This window comes from Prorops nasuta, unplaced genomic scaffold (genome assembly GCF_024137725.1).
Source record: "Prorops nasuta isolate Cenicafe-Biocafe unplaced genomic scaffold, Cenicafe_Pnas_1.2 PNAS00067, whole genome shotgun sequence".
Taxonomy (NCBI): Eukaryota; Metazoa; Arthropoda; class Insecta; order Hymenoptera; family Bethylidae; genus Prorops; species Prorops nasuta.
Window position 1 is genome coordinate 283,011 of NW_027116864.1, and position 21,124 is coordinate 304,134.

The 21,124-nt window shown below is 34.7% G+C and overlaps 2 protein-coding genes and 1 long non-coding RNA gene across 7 annotated transcripts; 2 read left to right on the forward strand and 1 right to left on the reverse strand.

Annotated features, from left to right (window-relative positions):
* The first annotated feature begins 293 nt into the window (after window positions 1–293).
* RabX5 (RAS oncogene family member RabX5) lies at window positions 294–3,629 on the forward strand. Of its 2 annotated transcripts, XR_010824447.1 has the most exons (8): window positions 294–462; window positions 558–724; window positions 815–916; window positions 977–1,041; window positions 1,101–1,231; window positions 1,295–1,502; window positions 1,575–2,399; window positions 2,480–3,629. XR_010824447.1 is itself a non-coding variant. In XM_066745598.1 (7 exons), the coding sequence occupies exons 1-7, from the start codon at window positions 400–402 to the stop codon at window positions 1,646–1,648; spliced, it is 810 nt and encodes a 269-aa protein (XP_066601695.1). In that variant the 5' UTR covers window positions 294–399; the 3' UTR covers window positions 1,649–3,629. The 2 variants fall into 2 exon arrangements, 1 of the variants encoding a protein (XP_066601695.1); XM_066745598.1 differs by having other exon boundaries at window positions 1,575–3,629.
* Window positions 3,630–5,523: 1,894 nt separating this feature from the next.
* On the reverse strand, window positions 5,524–10,623 carry LOC136784742 (uncharacterized). 4 transcript variants are annotated; one of them, XR_010824451.1, is made up of 5 exons: window positions 10,488–10,623; window positions 9,408–9,675; window positions 8,319–8,730; window positions 7,628–8,238; window positions 5,524–7,284 (listed from the first exon to the last, which is right to left on the reverse strand). It is a non-coding gene; the product is annotated as an uncharacterized lncRNA (long non-coding RNA). The 4 variants fall into 4 exon arrangements; XR_010824452.1 differs by having other exon boundaries at window positions 5,524–6,450; window positions 7,628–8,730; XR_010824449.1 differs by having other exon boundaries at window positions 7,628–8,730.
* A 64-nt stretch (window positions 10,624–10,687) lies between these two features.
* Cpr (Cytochrome P450 reductase) lies at window positions 10,688–20,436 on the forward strand. The gene is made up of 10 exons (XM_066745623.1): window positions 10,688–11,353; window positions 15,233–15,441; window positions 15,534–15,726; window positions 15,888–16,037; window positions 17,401–17,525; window positions 17,603–17,791; window positions 17,874–18,112; window positions 18,190–18,783; window positions 18,859–19,087; window positions 19,172–20,436. The coding sequence occupies exons 1-10, from the start codon at window positions 11,342–11,344 to the stop codon at window positions 19,314–19,316; spliced, it is 2,085 nt and encodes a 694-aa protein (XP_066601720.1). The 5' UTR covers window positions 10,688–11,341; the 3' UTR covers window positions 19,317–20,436.
* The last annotated feature ends 688 nt before the right edge of the window (window positions 20,437–21,124 follow it).

Below are 21,124 nucleotides of genomic sequence, written 5' to 3' on the forward strand. Positions count from 1 at the left end.
ATAAATGTTTTCTTTATTCCTCAGTACAATTATTTTATATTGTAAAAATTGGCAAATCAGATTTATTTATATTATTAAATGAATTAATTTTTGTATTTTATATATATATATATATATAACAAGTTTAATAATTGGTATTAACTATACAGGTCTTTGAATAATTATGTCTTTATTATTATTAGATGCTATATGAACCTTAGTTTTATAGTACATATAACAATACTAACTATGATGGGGTTGCACACCTGCCCCAGCAACCAGTGTTTTCATTTAAAGAACACAATTTGAAACATAAAGATACATATACCTACAAGCGCCGGTAAAACATCGGCAGTCCTTTTTATGTGAAGGTGGAATAGATTAAAGATAACATCTTATTATTGTTATAAAAAAAAAGATATGCTTGAGACTCGCTGTGCAACTTATAAAATGCTGAAAACTACTGCGCATGACGAAAGACAGGTATTATTATATTTGGAATATATTATAATTGCTTGAGAAGTTCTCATTCCACTAAATTCGTTAAAATCAAGGTAATTGTGAACGTTATTATTTAGATTATACAATGGCCACCTCCCTTCTCATCAGAAGTCACGCCATACAGTGACCAAAATTTCAATAATGAAGTTCAAAATGTTTGTGCTACAAACACTGTTGTATTAAGAATGTCAAAAGTAATTGTTATTGGAGATGTCGCTGTGGGTAAAACATCATTAGTTAATCGGTTAGTTTTCATTCCTTTGAAAGATATAAAAAGCAAGGAATGTGTCAATCTGTTGATTAATATGCTAACCGCAGTTTATTGACATTTTAGATTTTGTCATAAGTCTTTTGACAACAACTACAAAGCTACGATTGGAGTTGACTTTGAGGTTGAGAGATTCGATATACTCGGTGTACCATTTCATCTACAAATGTTGGTAAAATTTAATCTTAAGATAATTTCTGAGTATATAAAGAAAGTAAAACTTTACAGTTGGGATACCGCGGGCCAAGAACGATTTAAGTCAATTGCAGCTGCGTATTATCGGGGTGCAAACGGTGAAATATAAAAGACTTTAATTTCTGTATCAATTCTTTAATACTTTTTATCATTTCAGCAATAGTTGTTGTTTTTGATTTGGGTAACTTGATATCTTTATGCCACTGTCCACAGTGGTTAGTAGAAGCTAATCTAAGTAACCGTGGTCCATGTCAAATTTTCTTAGTGGGAACGAAACGCGATTTATTGGTAATGTGTTAAAACTAAAGAAAATGTATAAATAATTATAGATATATAAGATTTATTTTTTAGTCAAATCCAGTGTATAATATAATAGAAAGGCGAGCAATAGAAGTGGCGAAAAATTTGAGGGCAGAATACTGGGCAGTTTCTTCCAGAACTGGTGATGGAATTGCTGAATTATTTACGAGGATTGCGGCACTAACTTTTAATTTTACCGTCCTTCAGGAACTACAATCATCTGCTATCAAGTCCGTGAATATCAGTTCAAGTTTGATCAGTAAGTATTTCATATACCATTTTCATTGTTGCATTAAAAGAATTATTAAATATTTTTATATTTATCTTATAGCATTAAAACGGCAGAAAAATAAGACACTTGCGAAAGAACGTAAAATATACAGATGTACGAATTGTTCAACTTAGTATACTTATGTGGAAATAATGAATAATATTACGAAGATGCAACCTAATAGTTTGTTTTCTATAATAAATTATAAGTAAAATAAAAATTACATTCCTAACCACCAAAAATCGATACTTTCCCCATTAGTCTTTTCTGCATAATACGAGTATACGAGTTTAGGTGGTGAGCACGAGATGTCGACACTTTAATCCGCAATTATACGACTCATAAGCTTAGAGGCTTTTGCTCATATAACGGGGTAAAATGAATTGTAGGTAAAGAGGGTTAACTGGAATAAAGCCTAATAATTAGTAATAATTGAAAAGAAATCTTCCGATCTCTTTTGATAAAATGATTTTTCATGAAAAAATAAGGGGGTATTAAGTAAGCTTTATAATTAGAAATAACTATAATTTGGACTGTTTTATGTTTGATCAGTTCATTCGTAAGAAGTTAATGAACAGCTAATAATCAGATACAATTATATAGTTTGTGTGACTTGTGCATTGTGCAATGAATTGTACATATGTATGTACTACCGTAGTACCGAAAGTATGTATGTACAGTTTCGGCCATTAATCTTGCGTCAGGCGAGGGGAAGTAGAAATTAAAGGGGTGAAGGGATATCTAGGGAGTTTGTCCGTAGCTGTCAAATGGCGCGATTAACCCTCAATTATGGATTGTAAACAAAAGTAATATTTTCGGAAAACGATTGCGGAAAAGAAGGAAGAATTTTAATACATAACAGAGAAGAAGAAATATATCAAATGAGTATAAATTAATAAAAAAAATGAAAATTATTGTGAATTTTTAAGAAAATATACTTTGTGGCTATTTTATTTTTGTTACAGGTGAAATCCTGTTATGATGGCTTTCTATTAAGGAAAAAAGTTCTTATAAACAAATAAGTGCAAAAGCATTAAGATATGAAGTATTTCTGTGTGGCCCAGTCATTTCGATAATTGTGACTTAATGTTATGATAGTGAATGTGTAAGCGATTAGTGTATATACAACAAACTCTTATTGTAAATTTAATAATCTTGTATGACAATGTTTTAATTGCTATTATTTTAAATTAAAGCTAGTTTAATTAACATATTATTTTTATTTCATCCCTTTCACAAAATTCTAAACACACATGGTAATTACCTATTCTTGTAGTAGTCATATATTCGTTAAATTACTTACAGAATTACAGCTGTTTATATTTGTAAAGCATAGCTGTTTGTTGCAATGATTTTTATTATTCAATGTGAGACAAATTGCATTGGGTTTAGGCAAATGTCTTATTGATCCGCCACATCCTTCCATATCTTATGTAATATTTATTTGCCTTGTTAGTTCTTTCTTTTAGTTTTCAAAATATACCAATATTTTTTTGCTATTTTTATATACACTCAGATATGGCTATTCTATTGAATAATTAATCTTATAAATGTCAAGATGATTGGTAAACCATTGTTCTATTAAATTTGAAGAATGAACACTTGAATTATTTTACTTATAATGTTTGGCATCTCTTCCATAGGATTTATATTTGAGAGGATGTTGTTCTCCAGTACATTTAAGTATACTGCTGAAATCATCTTGCTTTTAGCTTCAAATAATTCACATTTGGATATCCTTCCTCAATATATAATACATATTTTGTTAGTCCTATTTGTTTGTGAAATTTATCTGTTCTAAAACCTTAATTAATCCAGTTACTAGATATATAAAATATCATTTGCAAAGAATTGATATCTTTCTATCAATCTTAACAATATCATAATAGATGAAATGAAATAAGTATTCTATATTCAAAATGGATATCCATGCGTGTAGTTGGAAAACTATTTGAAGCTGAAAACAAGATGAACTCAGGAGTAGTATTGTCAGATCTGTGTGTATGTATAAATGAATAAAAAATTAATGTTATATGTTGTAGACTAGAAGAAAATAGTGTAACAGAGCCAAATAAATGTCGCATAAGATATGGAAGGATGTGGCGGATAAATAAGACATTTACCTAAACCCAATGCAATTTTTCTCACATTGAATAATAAAAATCATTGCAACAAAAAGCTATGCTTTACAAATATAAAACAGTTGTAATTTTGTAAGTATTTTAACGAATATATGACTACTACAAGAATAGGTAATTACCATGTGTGTTTAGAATTTTGAGAAAGGGATGAAATAAAAATAATATGTTAATTAAACTAGCTTTAATTTAAAATAATAGCAATTAAAACTGTCATACAAGATTATTAAATTTACAATAAGAGTTTGTTGTATATACACTAATCGCTTACACATTCACTATTATAACATTAAGTCACAATTATCGAAATGACTGGGCCACAAAGAAATGCTTCATATCTTAATGCTTTTGCACTTATTTGTTTATAAGAACTTTTTTCCTTAATAGAAAGCCATCATAACAGGATTTCACCTGTAACAAAAATAAAAAAACCACAAAGTATATTTTCTTAAAAATTCACAATAATTTTCATTTTTTTTATTAATTTATACTCATCTGATATATTTCTTCTTCTCTGTTATGTATTAAAATTCTTCCTTCTTTTCCGCAATCGTTTTCCGAAAACATTACTTTTGTTTACAATCCAAAATTAAGGGTTAATCGCGCCATTTGACAGCTACGGACAAACTCCCTAGATATCCCTTCACCCCTCTAATTTCTACTTCCCCTCGCCTGACGCAAGATTAATGGCCGAAACTGTACTACACTTGGCAACTCTGCTAAGCGTCCACTGTTCAGTCCAACTGTGAGCAACGAGGAAAAAATCAGCTTTGGTTAGTTTAGCTGTTGGAGCGGAAGCAATGCTGAGCGTCGAAACGTCGTTTTCTTCTTGGGCGACGCGTTCTTTCCATTTATTTGCACGTTTCTAAGTCGTAATGAGTAAGTGGTGCGTACTGCGTATGTTATGCAGTCAGAGCTCCACGCATCGCACAAGAAACACGTGAGAACGTGTATGGGAGTGAGTGACGAGTGACTTTTCTACCGGATTTTTCTTGCTGACGCGAGTGCGCGTATAGGTTAGGTTACGTTGGTTACGAGTGAGCGAGCGAACGGCGAACGTACGAACGTACTACGTGCGAAGGGAGGAACGAAGGCAAGGTGATAGGAGGGAGATTCTCTCGGTTGAATTATCGAATGGTCACATGGTCAGGTATCGGCCATCGAGGGAGGTACAGTTGGTAGCAGGACTAGCAGGCAGAACCGCGCACAAACACTATATTCTGCATATATTGTTACCGCATACACTACGCTGGAGAATATTATACGCCAACGAGAATCCTATCAGCTCGGTAACCTCAGGTAAAAAACTCAGCTGCATTCCAACAGGTGGTTGCAGGTTTGGTAGTGGTACATACTGCTATGACCCCCACCCCACTACCCTCGCCCTCCTGTTCTCTGCCTTCAAGAAGCCACGGTTTATGAACGAAGATTGAAGTTGCAGCAAGGAGAAAGTTATAATAGTCGAGATAAGCGCGTTGAGATTCTACTGCTCACGGGCCAGTTACATCGAATTATAATTTTAATTTGACGTCATTTTTCTTATTAGTGCAATGTAAATCAAAAACATGGAAGAGAAGAAAAGATTTGTGCGATAGTCTAGAAAATTTTTCCACTTTCTACAGTTATATTCGTTAATAAGAGCTTCAACTTTATCTCTCTCTCTCTCTCTCTTGTTCTTATCAAATATAATATCAAAGCAAGATTCCACACGTAATTAATACTCAAGGCGAAATTATCGCTGGATTCTCCAATAATAATCATTATTTTTCATCGTTTTATGGCAGGGATCTACCTTATTCATGATTTCGCTTGTCGAACTGGTTGAATAATACATATACATACATATAGGGTTAAAGGCCAGGAAGGAAGAACTTACCTTCTAACTCGAGTGATTTACATAGGTAGGGTACAAGGGTAGACGGAAATAATTGTGCTTCCAACATATCGATGCATCGACAAAGGAAAATTACTTCCATCGATTAATATAAATCTCAAATACGAGTCTTTATTACACTATACATCCTCGTCTCAATATAAAAAACAGAAAATTCCTTAAATTGGTAAAATTGATTATTTCTAGATTTTCGGATGCTATATAGGTAGTTCTGAAATTTGTATATTTTGAAGATTTAGCAGATCCCTTTTCGGCTGCCTGATCTTGACGAATCAACTGCATGAAACGGAAGAACGAAGCTAGCCATATGTAACGTATTTGAGGAATAAAATGTTTATTTAATCGAAAAATAGCTTACTGTCGGAGTCTTCTCTCGATGGCCCGAAATATAAGAGATAAGCACAATAGAGTGTATGGGCAGACATCAATAGTATCGTAAATCGTTGATTAAAGTTTTCCCAATCAATCAGAGCCATTGCGACACTCTCGGTCAATTTCAAAGTATCGATGATTTTAAAGGTTTATTACGCGAAAAGAAAAAACTGTTAACCGTTACACTGCTAGCAGATGAGGTTAAAGCACGAGCAGCACTCTATGAAAAATGACATTTGTTTTACTTGGTAACCATCACCGACGGACAGACGGACTCGGCTCAACTCTGACTCTATCGTGTAGTAACAAAATCGAATCAAAAATGCAACCTTACAAAATGTCGAAACTGCCATAAAAATGAGAGATTTCTTGGCCGAGTCCAGCCGATATAGTCGGCCTATCTGTGTGCTTCCGCTGGCCGCGGGGCCGCGGAGACCGCGAGGCCTCGCTCTTAGCGGACAGTGCTGCGCGGACACACGTGAGTCTTCAAGGCCATCATCCTTTAAGCCAGTGACCGTGATCTTAGCATACTCTGCATGAAAACGAACATTTTCTTAGCTCGAAAATATTGTGTAACGTATATAAAGTAGCAATGTTGAAAATGTTCAAATATCGTGAAGCACGTGAGACACGACTACTGTCCATTGCTACTTTCTAATTGTATTTAGTATATGTATACGCTCCAGTACTTATTAATGTGATTTAATGATAATCGGTAGGTCTTTTAAATAACTACGTATGTACGTCATGCCTATGACCCGAATACAATGGATTTTAAGCGATGTCAATTAAATTGCAGTGCTATGCTATGTATGACGTAAATCGAGTTGCTTTTGTTTTAGGGAAGGCTAATATCTTATTCCTCCTACCGATTTCGACCATTTTTTCATTTTCAACTCAACAAATGTAACAGCGTGCAATATGCTTTGCCGACACAACATCGCTTATTCTTTCTCATTAATAAATCAATTAAATAGGTACAACATTATTATAAAGACAATTCATGAATTTTCACAGTTTTTCCAAAGTAAAAATATCGCTTTCTTATGTTTACATAGTTTATTAATTAGCTCAATTATTAGACAGAATACAAAATTCAACGTATAAAATGAAAATTTGAAAAGCACAGAAGATAAGATAGGCTTATCATGCAGATATTAGCGTTAAGCAAAGGTTTTGCAACGCGTGGATCAATGGTGAAAAGGAGTGGCACGAGTGCTGGAAATCTTTATTTTTTAGCACCGTATGTATTAAAGCGAAGCAAACCTTTTTCTTGCATCATTTCCAATCTTACCCTGCACTGCGATTTGAAAATGAAATATATGAAAAATTGGAAAGAAAGGTTAAGGTGCTCTGGTCGTTCAGCCTATATGTAGATAGAAAAAATAGTACGCGTAAAAAAGGAAAATCCCCTCGGATGCGAAATGGCAATTATTACCAGTTTTAGAGACAATAGCCTTCAACAAGAATTATAAAAGAGAACCGTCGTTGATTTTAACGATGTCACACCGTAATGTTTACAATTTTACTAGCATTGTACCTATAGATATCGCACATTGTAAAATCAGTGTATACGTGTATATATATATATATATATATATATTTGATGACTCTATAGGTATACGTGCTGGTAGTCGTCGTCGGAAGATTGTCTTTAAAACTGGCGTTATTTATTGAAGCATTACGCCTCAAAACATATATATATATACCTTTGAGAGGATTCGATGCAGCGTCGTTTATGATATTTTTGCTATTTGCTTTTCTCCGCGTTGTTGTCAAATAGCATATTTTCTATAATAACATGGTCGATTTTTCGTGCCACGGTTTTGTAGATTATAAATTGTATAGCACGTAAGTGAATCGATCGACTCTCCTCTTATCCATGCGCTGCAGTGCCTGGGCAATCTGGGATGTGTCGGATTCTATTCATTCCGCTAAACGTTTATCTCAGCGTCACAGTCCTTGACTGCGTAGTACATATATATATATATATATATATATACATATGGCGCAACAACCTTGAACCAATCTAATTCATAAACGGTCGCACAAATTGAGCATATAATACATATATACATATATTTATCCCTTCTGGTCGAGTACGATGACTCGATCCGTTGATTCAATATTACACATACGGTATCTTCTCTGACCTTGTTACATTCCTTCTGTATTTTTTTTGTCTTACTTCCTGAAGCGCTGCTGCGCAACTTGCCTCTCATATTCGTCGCAATACTTTGTCACGGATCGCACATTCGATGAACCATTGGTTGCCCAATAAAGAGTATATTTTCAATGATGAACGTGAAACCTTTCGTGGCTTCATTGGAAAAAAGCAACAAAAGACAAAGTAAATGACTCGCATGAAATTTGGAAAAATATAGCTAGCTGGCTGTATACCTCTCTTTATGTATATTCCTTTTATATTATTGCTATTGATTAGAAATTAACTCAAGGTCAACTTAACACCGCTCCACCGCACTGCTTTCTCACAGTTGCATTTACGACGACTTTTTCTGAAATCGACAGGCATGCGTACGTTCAGTTTTTATCAATAGTCATGAATTATCTCATTCTTATCAACTGTTATTATTGAAATGATTGCTGGTTATTTTGTCTGATGATTGTACTCGAATTTATTACGTAAGCGATTTCGCCGTGAAAAGGGTACTTTTCTTTGATGCGTTTATCTTCTCGTTGCCTTTCACTTTCTCCACGAGAAATCTTGCTTTTTACAACAACACTCTTCGTTTCAATATCAAACTTATTTCATGCGCTATACTCGCCCCAAAGTTTAAACAATTTCCAGTACCTGCGTATGAAAAATGCTCTATTAAACTGCAATTAGTAATCTGACAAATACATATATTAGCCACATAAAAGTTTTTCCTTTTACAATAGGGAGCTTTTCTTTCAGATCCGTCTAATTAAATAATATGCATCTTGAAGATTTTCTCGACAAAATAATTGGTAAATCTATCAATTTTAAGTGTCACTTTATCATAATAGTATATAGATAAGAATACTACTTAGTCATTCTTGGGTATCGATATAGGGTCCTTGTGTGTTTCATCATTTAATCGAAAATTACAAAAGATTTTCTGCCTTGCGGCTAATGATTCAAAAGTATAACTTGAATTTTCCGAACGAGGCGAGGGCTCGCTGGGAGACTCCTCTGGTCAAATGGTTGACTCAAATGGCCCGTACGAACCTTGAATGTATATATGAATAATAGGAAGGAAGGAGAACGCCTTTATATGCTCTATTCGTATTCTTTTTTATTCATATGTTCGAAAGGGATGCCCCCTTCGTGTTTCTAAGAATATAATTTGAGAAAAAAGAAAGTTTCTTAATAGAGCAAAGCTATAGTATACCATTTCGGGCCAAATAGCTATTTTCAAATGTAAACAAACTCGAATAAAAAGATTACTCCAACTATTGTACATTTAAGGAAAGAGATATTTTTACTTTTAATTATAAAAAGATTACCGAAAATTATTGTAGAATGTTACACGAAGGGACGAATGGACGCCGGAAGTTTCTCCCCATTTCTTCCTCCAATTCTTTGACCTTCAATAAATTTATATAATTCGCGTAATCAAATCCAACGACAATGATCGTCGGAATCAAATATTGTTAGAGAATTACAGACAGCTCTTCCCGGGTCCCTGTATAAAGATAGATATAATGGCAAATCTGCAGAATCTAGGTGAAAAGGATAAGGTTGACCTTGATTTTTTATTGGCTAGGCAACGACCTGCAAGGATAAACAGAGATCATTTCTTTTAGCTCGAATCTTTGCAACACTGTGAGATTTATTGGCTCTGCTCTAACACGATCCGTATATGTACCTTACAATGCATGTATAATTTCAGATGCAAAATAAACTCTTTAGCTTTACCATATACATCACTTAGATCTTCGACCGATCAATTTAGGAATACATATATTTACGCCAAAACCGTAATTTCTAATGATAAGTCTAATCTAAAGAGGATAAAGACGCAAATTGACCCAAAGTGCAAATAAATGACTACAGTGTTTCGTTGAGTTCAATCAAGGTCTCTCAATGAGTCTTATTCAAACGCAGACGATATTCGCGAAAGTTTCAAAAATACATTATCATTCTCGATTGATAAATCTTTGTCCGACGTGAAATGCACGATTATACGATGCGTCACTGATCCAATTAATAATTGATGAAACTTGTCTGAACGTATATCAATCTGGAAACCTTTACACTCATCGAACAATATTTAACGTAGCTCTCGATAGACTTGGGATAATGAAAAGGCGAAGAGTCGATCGTTGAGTTGCGTATTGTTTATTTTCCACGGCACACATTTTCTCGAAAGGATGATGAGTGGGAAGAGAAAGGAGGGGAGGGGTGCAAACGGAATGTAACGAAGAGGCAGGATGCAAACAGAGGATATAGTTAAGGAAGGATTCAGTAGAGGTAGAAACAGAGGACGGAAAATTATAATATAGATATATAGCGTAGCGGGGAGAAGGCTTGTCACACGACGAAAAGGCACATAGTGCATACATAGGTGTAGAGGGAATACATACTGCTATTTGTCATTCGTAAAAGAGTCTCCGTTGGTTTGACGAATCATGTTCGCGCGTCATCGGGATGGATGGTGGCGTGCACGTAATACGAGTCGCGTTACAAGATGACTCGGCTTGTTTTTCCTTCTGGCAGTTTTGTTCTGGTCGATTGCTGGTCGCTTCTTTAGTCTTTGCCGTATACCGGCGAACGTAACCTCAAAGTTAGAAGAGAGAGAGAGAGAGAGAGAGAGAGAGAAGAGAAGGTCTGATTTTCACAGTGTACCGAGTGTATATCGTGAAGCGAACCCTTGACGGTTGGTGCGCTACTCTTTTTGTCCCTCCTACCGTGTTTTATCCGACGCTTTCGGCCGGTACTCAAGATCGTCGTATCTCGTCTCGTCTGGTCTCGCCTCGTCTCGTTTTGTCTCGGTTGCCTCACTCGCACCCTGTGCCGTCGCCGTGGTTCGACGCCGCTTTGGTCTGGAATCAGCCAGCGTCTCAGTCTCAGTGACTTTTCCTCTCTTGTTCGTCCACGCTCCGCACAACACAGTCCTCGCTCCTCCTCGCCGCCTCAGTGGTGCGTACGACGTTGTACAGTTTACGTCACCTTCTACGAGTTCCAAAGTGCTTCGCTCCAGTTGTTTCGCAAGTTATTCCAAGCTGTCTGAGCCTTCCTTCCGCCGATCAAGACGGTACTGATACACAGAGTAGACGCCACTGTTGCCGTTGCCTTTTCAAAATACGCGTTCAATAGATATTTTCAGCTGACATCTATCGTTCTTTTTAATTTTCCCTAGTTACTTGCTCTCTCTCTCTCTCTTTCTCTCTCTTTCTATTCCTCTTCTCATCATCGTTTTCACTTACTCAACGCAACTATGGACCTGCCGGTAAGCCTAATCCAACTGATTATCGACCGAGTGTTCCTTAACCTATCGATCAAAGTTCCATGAAATAATCGAATGCCACGCTCCGAGTCTATACTTCTCCTAATCTCGCTCATATTCTCATCCATATTCTTCATTTTTCATACGCTTATTAACATTTTATAGCGAATTTTATGTTTCCTGCATTGACAATTACCACGGCTTGGTCAATATATTTTTCTCGATGCCAAATCAGATGTGATCCAATGGAGGAAAATAAATTGTTGAATATTGATAATGATGTAGAGGTTAACAACGGATACGAGTATGAAAAATCAGTGAGGTGCGCGAGTGCATACGATTCATTACGTGCTTAACGGAAGTACATTAGTGTAAAAGAAATGATAAACCTCATCCCCTCCCCCCCCCCCCCTCCCATTCTTTAATTAACACTGATTTATCATGGTTTTCACAAGGTTAATTATTCGATACATTAACTAGATAGATCAATTCACAGCGTTATCGGTGCCTCTTATATTATGACTTCATTGCGTTGATTTGTTTATTTTAAATGTATATCCTGCACATTTTAGAATGCACGTTGATCTTTGCGAATTACAAAGTACGGATAAAACTGTAGGTCCCATAGTAATGTATTTCGTAGAAAAACTTGTGAATAAAATCGCTTCTGAATTAGAAGAATTCTTGAAATATTGGTTTGACCGTTCTACGCGTGTGTCGTAAAGCTTGATTCGAAGATATATGAAATGACAGATGTGTCTGATAGTATAAATATGATAAGAAGTTAATCTTATCAGTGCACAGGATAGCAATAATTGTAATGATTACCAATTATTTTACCGCGCTAAAGGTGTTTCAGTATTCGTCGGGAACGGGGAAAATATAGAATCCTGGAAGTCATCGTGACTAAAACGGACGATACCTGCCAATACGTAGCGAACTAAAGGTGTAGTGGTGGATGTGTTTGTATATAAGTGCACGTGCCAAAGTTGAATATTTATTAAGGAGCGTTATTGGCAACTCATAGCTTTATGTTTTCATTATAATCACAGGTGAGCGTGCAATCCTTTTTAAGCAGGTTGAGCATCGATTGTTAATCTTTTAATTGCGCAGAAGGTGTTGCCTTGCCAAGTACGCGCTTAAATTTGTATCCTGTTAATGTTTTGCGATAATTCGTATCGGCTACTGATTAATAAACAAGCGTCGTCCCTATGAAAAATTCAGTATTGACCCCATTTCATGGTTTAAGTCGTTGGACAAAAAGTAGTATTTCAGCATGAGCAACGATCCTTCCCGTGCTCGTTCAATAACACTGTAAACAGATTTTTGTTTCGATTCCTCTTTCACAGAGGAAATACTTCTTTTAAGAGTCGAGATCGTAGTCCTCGTACGTACGTGAACGTTCCTTCGGGCTTACGTAATGTTACAGCAAGTGTTATGTCACTATAAAATGTACTAAATAATAGGTGCATAGCGGATCACGTGATTATTTTTTTGTTGACGCTATTTGCCGTATGAAAAATCTAACATGCGTGAAAACTTCCTCGCAAGTAAGCAAAATAATCATTATAATATACAAATGATTGACAACCGGAGAATGGACAATTTTTGTTCAATGAAAATTATAAAGTACTTATTGAAATCAGGGATTATAGTCAGGAATACTAGAAATATTCCTTCGATCGTTAATAATGATAATGAATGAGCCATCTGGGGGGAGATTGCAGACAGTTTAATTGTACATTTCAATGACGATGCAGTTTGCTTCGAATTATGCAATTTCACCAAGTATATGCGAAAACTTCAATTGTATAATATTTCCGGTAGAGCAATAATCCGGTTTTAACATAACGCGTAGATATGTTCATGGGGGGGGGGGGGGGTGACAAATTTAAGTACTGCAATACATAAGAGTATAAACCAATTTCTAGAATGGACCAAATTCCATGGATGTCGCACTATCTTTGTTAAAAGCACGAATCATTGTAGTGTTTACTTCGTATTAAAATATTTTGTTAGTGATTCGCACTTTCTTTTTGCCCAGTCACCTTAGAAAATATGACCTTTAGATCTGATAAGAGAAAGCCGAATTGCAGCGTTGCACATAACCGTAGTATAGAGTCACACAGATTATACGTACGAACAATACGCGTTTAAAATAACAGCGACTGATGTCGATACGTGTGTAATGTATTCACAATGGGCTGACAAAGACTTTTTTCTTTCTTTTTGTTAAGGAGAAAACATTAATTACCGTATTCATTGCGCATTGCAATCGAAAGCTCCAAGATATTCTAACATTAAATGGGTTTTATTTGCTTTTGCTCGAAAACAATGCTGATGATCAGACACGAGCTGTCAACCTTATCATATTTCTTATAGTTTACAATAAGACATAATTAGACAAGAAGCTAATACTTTTCGTTTTATCGAGCTATTTTGAGGAGATTTCCAGTAATCTATGTCTGAAAATAAAGCGAGTAGAAAAATTATAATGATTATTTATGGAATATATATCGAGAGTTCCATACAAGTGCCAATAACTCTTAGATTAAACCTTTATTTATCCAATCGTTGTAGACAATAATTATTGGAGTTTATATTAATTCACAATAATTTTATCATTGGCCTGAATAGATTGTGCAGCAGTGTGTATAAAATGTATCATGAACTCCGCCGCGAAGAAGCGTGTAGGTTGGAGGTTAGGTCGATTTTTGTGGAAAAATTGTAATTGAAAGATGCGATGATTTGGATGATGTCGACTAGTTGCGCAGATTGTGGAAATCTTTAGCTCTTGACCAGGCGTATTCTTTTTCAGGACGTTGATCTTCGTTAATGTGATACCGGTTTTCTCTGCACTCACTTCACTGCTTCATTGATTCACTGCAGCTGACCACGCGCATCGAATTTACACGTTTTCCCAATTCCTAAAGTCTTGCTAATATTCATTCTACTGCCTGCAATAATAAAAATCCTTGGAGCACATAAAAGACACAAGCTAAAAGTATCTTACAGTTACAGATTTATTTCCCTGATCATTATATTAATTCATCCTCTTCTTTTTACCGATTAAAGCTATGCTGCTAGAACGGTTCTGTGTCATCCAAGTTCAAAGCTTTCCGTTAATCGAGATCCGCGAATTCATAAAATATAATTTTAATAAGACAACGTCTGTGCTGTATACATAAAAATGTTGAAATTCGTGTTTAAGAGAGAAATCTGAAACCTTTAGATAATAAATGAAACTGATTTACTTTTGTGTAAGAGCTATGCAACTTTGAAAACAACTCGTCTCTCTCAAACAGTGTTATTCCGCTTGAGTAAAAAAGGTTGGGTTGGCTCTCAACGGTCAAATTTAGTATTCGTTTTGGAATAGTGATGCGCGGCGCCACCTTACCAAATACACTTGTATATACGTGGTGAAGCCGTCGCTGCAACTCCAGCAGCAGCCGTCGTCGCCTGCTGGTAAACGTAAAAAGCAAAATAAACTACAGGCTGCACGGAGAAAGTATTGTAGATACTACGTAATATCGACATGAATTTAACTTGGAAAGTGGTCAGATTTCTGATGATCGTTCGTACATACTCAAGAATTGCGCGCCATCAAAGAATCTCGAAAAAGAAAAAAGATATAAGAGGGGCTTCTCTTGATGTTGTAAATGTGTAACTTTATGTTATTTATTGATAAAACGAAGATTTGTTGCTTGGCTTTCTATAAAAATAAAGATTATTTATTTTTACGAGCTTTTATTAATAGATTATTTGTACATTAGAAAAGAGATTGGGAAGAAAAGTTGAGCTAATCGTTGAGGTTTTAGGATGGCACTACTGCTTCCGATATTCCTGTTTGAAACGCACTTTTTCTTTGTTTTTTTTTTGCAGACTGCAGACGCGACACAGCCAGAAGCAGTCATAATGGCGAACTCACCGGTTATAGAAGATGAAAGCATGACAAGAACTTTCGATGAACCACTCTTTAGTACTTTAGATATCGTTTTATTAGCTACCTTATTTCTCGCAGCTTTATGGTGGCTCTTGCGTAGAAATAAGCAAGAAGATTTTACATCTAATAGCAAGTCTTATGTTATACAGTAAGCATTCGATGCTTTTTTTCTCTTGGATAATTAGTATTATTCAGTGGCAGCAAAGTTTTCCTTACAAAAGCAAATTATTGTTCTTCCAGACCCACGACGATTTCAACTTTGTCCGCATCTGAGAATTCTTTTGTGAAAAAATTACAAAGCTCCGGTCGTAGTCTAGTAGTTTTTTATGGGAGTCAAACCGGAACTGGGGAGGAGTTTGCCGGACGACTGGCTAAGGAAGGAATTCGATACAAAATGAAAGGAATGGTTGCGGATCCTGAAGAATGTGATATGGTAAGTAGCCATCATTTCCAATTTCCGGATTTTATCATTCGCAAGTCTTTTCGATAAAGTATAAATTGATTTCGATCTGCTGTATTATTCAAATTTAATACTGTAATAAACAGAGCCTTAATTGCTTTATAATACTAAGGTTGATATGCTTACTGTTATAGGAAGAGCTGATTCATATGAAAAATATTCCAAACAGCTTAGCAGTTTTCTGTTTGGCGACCTACGGTGAGGGAGATCCTACCGATAATGCAATGGAGTTTGTCGAATGGTTAAAAACGGGCGATGGGGACTTAACCGGATTAAATTACGCGGTAAGCGATTAAAAATATCTTATCAAGAGTACTTGCCTGGCTCATTAATTTCTCGTAAATATAAGTCGACCGCAAAAATTTAAATTTAAACTTTCTATGCTTTGCAATGCGGAAATAACAATATTGCATTTTCTTGATAAATTTTGTAAAACGAGATTATGGACTGTTACTTAAAATGTGTCAATTCACTATGAAAATATTCTTTTTCAAAACACCTGGTATGTACATATCTTTTAATGTGCAATTATTAAAGTATTCAGATATATTTATATGTATAGATGTCTTTATGAAAAATTAAAAATATCTAAATTGAAAATAAATTGTTACCAAAAGTAGTTTTGTAATATCTCAAAGCAATATTCAAAGATAATATAGTTATTTATTCCAGCAAAATTAAAAAACTATAATTTTCTCCCTGGAAAGAGTTTAGAAACTAGGATTTTATCAACCCTAATGTGTTGAGTTTGTTATTCTAATGAAAATGCAAGAGCTAAGGGTTAATGTAAAATGAAACAAAGAAATAATAAACAAGGAAAGTTTTAGTATTACTTACAATGCAAAGATCAATCCTTGAATAATGATATTTGAATTTTCGCGCTATTGTCGGTTCAATATAATTTTGTTTACGTAGCGCGTTTCTCTTCACTTTAATTATAAAAGGTTGGGAGGGAAGGAAAGGGAAGGAGTGAAATACAAGAAGGGGGTAGGAAGTTGGGAGGAATAGAGAGAGAGAGAGAGAATTTGCGCCGACACTGGTAGTAACATAACCTTTTTTGACTTGCATTCAATCGTGGTTAAATTAAGGAAAATTTAAGGATCAACTGATATCGATTATGCGTCAAAATGAGCGCTACGTTCCGACACTGATATATCTTCATTTCTAACAATGACTTTGAGTTAATTTCATGGCGTAAGCGTTATATAAGCAGACAAGTACTTTGGATTCCAAAGTTTGGAATTGTGCACGTGCACCACAAGCATTTAGTGTACTCATTGCATCGAGGTATTAAACTGATCGCTTCACACGTTCAAATTAAAGTGTTGAGTGTACTAATAATCCAAATGACAATTGTTCATGCTTATTGTTCGGTTTTATATGATTAAAATGAAGGTAAAACTATTGCTAAACAAGCTTGTGAGAGAGTGTAGTGCTCGGTATTTGCATACTAGCGACATCAGGCGTCGAGTAGCTCTACTACAGTTCCCTATAAACACTGAGGTGGGCAGTTTAAATAGTACATGCCACGTACTTATCATGAATTTATTAGAATTTTAAGTTTAATATTGTGTTAAAAGTGAAATGGCGTGATTAGAAATAACTAAACTCATTTCTTAATAAAGTTTGACTTTGTATCTTTTATAGGTATTTGGTTTGGGAAATAAGACATATGAACATTACAATGAAGTGGCAATTTATGTAGATCATAGATTAGAGCAACTTGGTGCTACACGTGTATTCGAGCTCGGATTGGGCGACGATGATGCTAAGTGAGTATTGGAATTATTAATTTCAGTGATTTGATGCTTTAATATAATATTGTATAAAAATTTACTGCTTTACACAGTATTGAAGATGACTTCATCACTTGGAAAGACAAGTTTTGGCCATCAGTTTGTGAATTCTTTGGTATCGAGGGTGCAGGTGAAGATGTTAGCATTCGGCAGTATAAACTTACTGAACATTTAGATGCTCAGCCAGAAAGAGTTTATACCGGTGAACTTGCTCGTCTTCATTCCTTTAAAAATCAAAGGCCGTAAGTGAATTTTATATAATTAACTTGAATTTATTAAGCTAAAGTCTATGGAATATATTAAAAATATGATTATTTTTTTTAGACCATACGATGCCAAGAATCCTTATCTGGCACCTGTTAAGGTTAATTCTGAATTACATGGTCCATCTTCAGAGAGGTCATGCATGCATATTGAATTTGATATTGAAGGATCAAAAATGCGTTACGAATCTGGGGATCATTTAGCAGTTTATCCTGTTAATAACTCTGAATTAGTGGATAAAATTGGTGAACGGTGTGGAGCTAATTTAGACACTATTTTCACTTTGACAAATACAGATGGTAAGTTAAGACAATATTATAGCTATGTAATATTCTTGAATATTGACTAATAAAATATGATATTTCTAATTTTGCAGAAGAGTCCACGAAGAAGCATCCTTTCCCTTGCCCATGTACATACAGAACAGCTTTGACTCATTACTTAGATATTACAAGTAATCCACGCACACACGTTTTAAAAGAACTTGCAGAATATACCACAGATCCAGTAGATAAAGAAAAATTAAAATTAATGGCTTTGACCACAACAGAAGGAAAGGCTGCTTACCAAAAATGGGTAGTTCAAGAAAACAGAAACATTGTGCATATTTTAGAAGATATTCCTAGCTTAAAGCCAGCTTTAGACCATCTTTGCGAACTTCTGCCGCGATTACAGTGCCGCTATTATTCTATTTCTTCATCGCCAAAGCTCCATCCGACATCAATCCACATTACTGCAGTAGTAGTTGAATACAAGACTCCTACTGGCAGAATTAATAGAGGTGTTACCACCAGCTGGCTAAAGGAAAAGCACCCCTCGGACCCTCCTTGTTACGTACCTATTTATGTACGCAAATCTCAATTCCGTTTACCAACGCGTCTGACGACACCTGTAGTCATGGTTGGACCAGGTACAGGAGTTGCTCCATTTAGAGCATTTATACAAGAAAGAGATTTCGCCCGTAAAGAAGGTAAGTCGCATCTATTCAATAAAGTGCTTAAACCTTTAAAATAATCAATTTTTATTAAGAACCTTTTTATTACAGGCAAAGAAGTAGGTGATACAATTCTCTACTTTGGATGTAGAAGGAGCGAAGAAGATTATCTTTATAAAGGCGAACTTGAAGAATATGTCAAGAATGGTACTTTAACGCTTCACGCTGCATTTAGTAGGGAGCAAAAGGAAAAAGTTTATGTTACCCATTTACTCGAAAAGAACAAAGAAGAATTGTGGAGAGTTATCGGTCAACAAAATGGACACATTTATATTTGTGGGTGAGTATATCGACGAAAAACAGGTATTCAATTCAGTACTCTTCTTTTGTTTTCATATTTTCATTATTTTTGGCGTTTTGGCAGTGATGCTAGAAATATGGCTCGTGATGTGCATAATATACTTCTGAAGGTAGTAATGGAACGAGGAAATATGAGCGAACTTGAAGCAACAGCTTATATCAAGAAGATGGATTCACAGAAGCGTTACTCCAGCGACGTTTGGAGTTGAATTGTAACACGTAGCCTTATATATCTATCTAAAGATATACAATGAAAAAAATGCTTGCAAATGCAATTTAATTATGAAATTGCGTCAGTCTGAGTAATCGGGCTATTAATATTGGCCAGACACTGTTTTTACATAATTATATGTACATATGTTATTACTGCAGAATATAGTAAATTATCTGTCGAATATAACATCGACAGATGGATTTGTGATAATGCAAAATAACAATTGTTAATGTTTGATCGTATTTTGTATAAAAGTAACGATCAGTATAGATTTTTATTATGAATCGTGTTAAGTCGTTAGTTGAATTTTTAAAAACTAACTCAGTCATTGTTTCTCTTTTATACAACTGTAAGCGTACAAACTATATTTTTGAAAGCACATAATAAGGAAATTTTTTGGGAAAATAGATTCATAGAACAATAATTAATTCATCTGTTATTGGAGAAAATAGCAATTTTAAAGTGTAAATAATCGTTCTAGTATAGGCCTATATGTACATTTTATAGATAATTATTCAGATAACGATGCACAATCTAAACTATTGCAGTGCTCAAAGCATATTTAAACAAGCATTCTTTTATAATAAAAATGTTTATTTGGAGCACTCGTCTCATGCATCTTAGAACAATTTTTAATAGTTTAGCTTAATGTTATTTAGAATTGAGAATTAGTAAATTATACATTTTAACAAATACGTTTGTTATAAGCTTGTACTTCATTAGTGAATGATGGAATGTTATGATAACACAGGTCAATATGATTTTGGTACTTGGATTCTAACTAGTTGTTTTTTTAATCATCTAGCTATACAGAGTAAAAGATATATATTTCGTTACAATATATTTGCTTGTATAATTTCTAGTGTGTTAGAAGGATGCTTAAAGAACTCTCTTCGTCAAAATTTTTATATGGTGAATAAATTGATAATGAACCCCTTGTAAGCTTTGTGATATATCTAAAATTTACTTTATGGTTTCAAATTTTAAAATATAATTAGAGGTAACTACACGTTTCATTAATTTGTAACATATTTTTGCAGTCTATCCGAAAAGTGATCTGCTAGCATGCGCATTTCATTGCACTGCAGCATCTAAAATAAAAATCTATAAACTGATTTTGGCTCCTTTTATTGGACCCATAGTCATAGAATTGTACAGCTTGTAAACATTTTTGTTTATTAATTTATTAGTTCTTTATGAATTAAGAAAATTGTTCAGCTAAGACATTTTGATTCTTTTAATGCGTTGTTTGAAAAACAATTATGTTAATCTCAGGACCAAATATCAATGTCCGTATGTGTAATATATGATTGTATATTTATAATATAAATATAGAGAGGGAGGGTAATTATGATCAAATTGTAATAGAAACAACCGATCGTGAAATTTGTAAGTAAAATACAAAATGTGTATTACTTTGCAATAGAGTTCGTCTTGTATAAACATGGTATCAGCATATATTTTTATCAAAAATAAAAAAAAAGTCATTGAAAAGTTTGTATTTTAATTTTTTGTGACTTCTTTTAAATTATCCGTAAAAAAATCATGAGAAGATTTCAGCTTATGATACAATTTATAAAATTTAATTAACACCAATGTTGCACGTTCTCACAGCGTTACAGAAGCATGGAGACCACTCGGGAAAATCGAATCGTTACGAAATGTAAACAAAAATTAAGAAAGCCTGGGTTAAATGGTGGACAAGACTTTTCCACGTCGCGCGGTTTATCTGCTCTAGCACCGAGTCCCAAGCAATATACTGAGGGCAATAAACCGACCGAAATTGACGAAACTTTATATGCA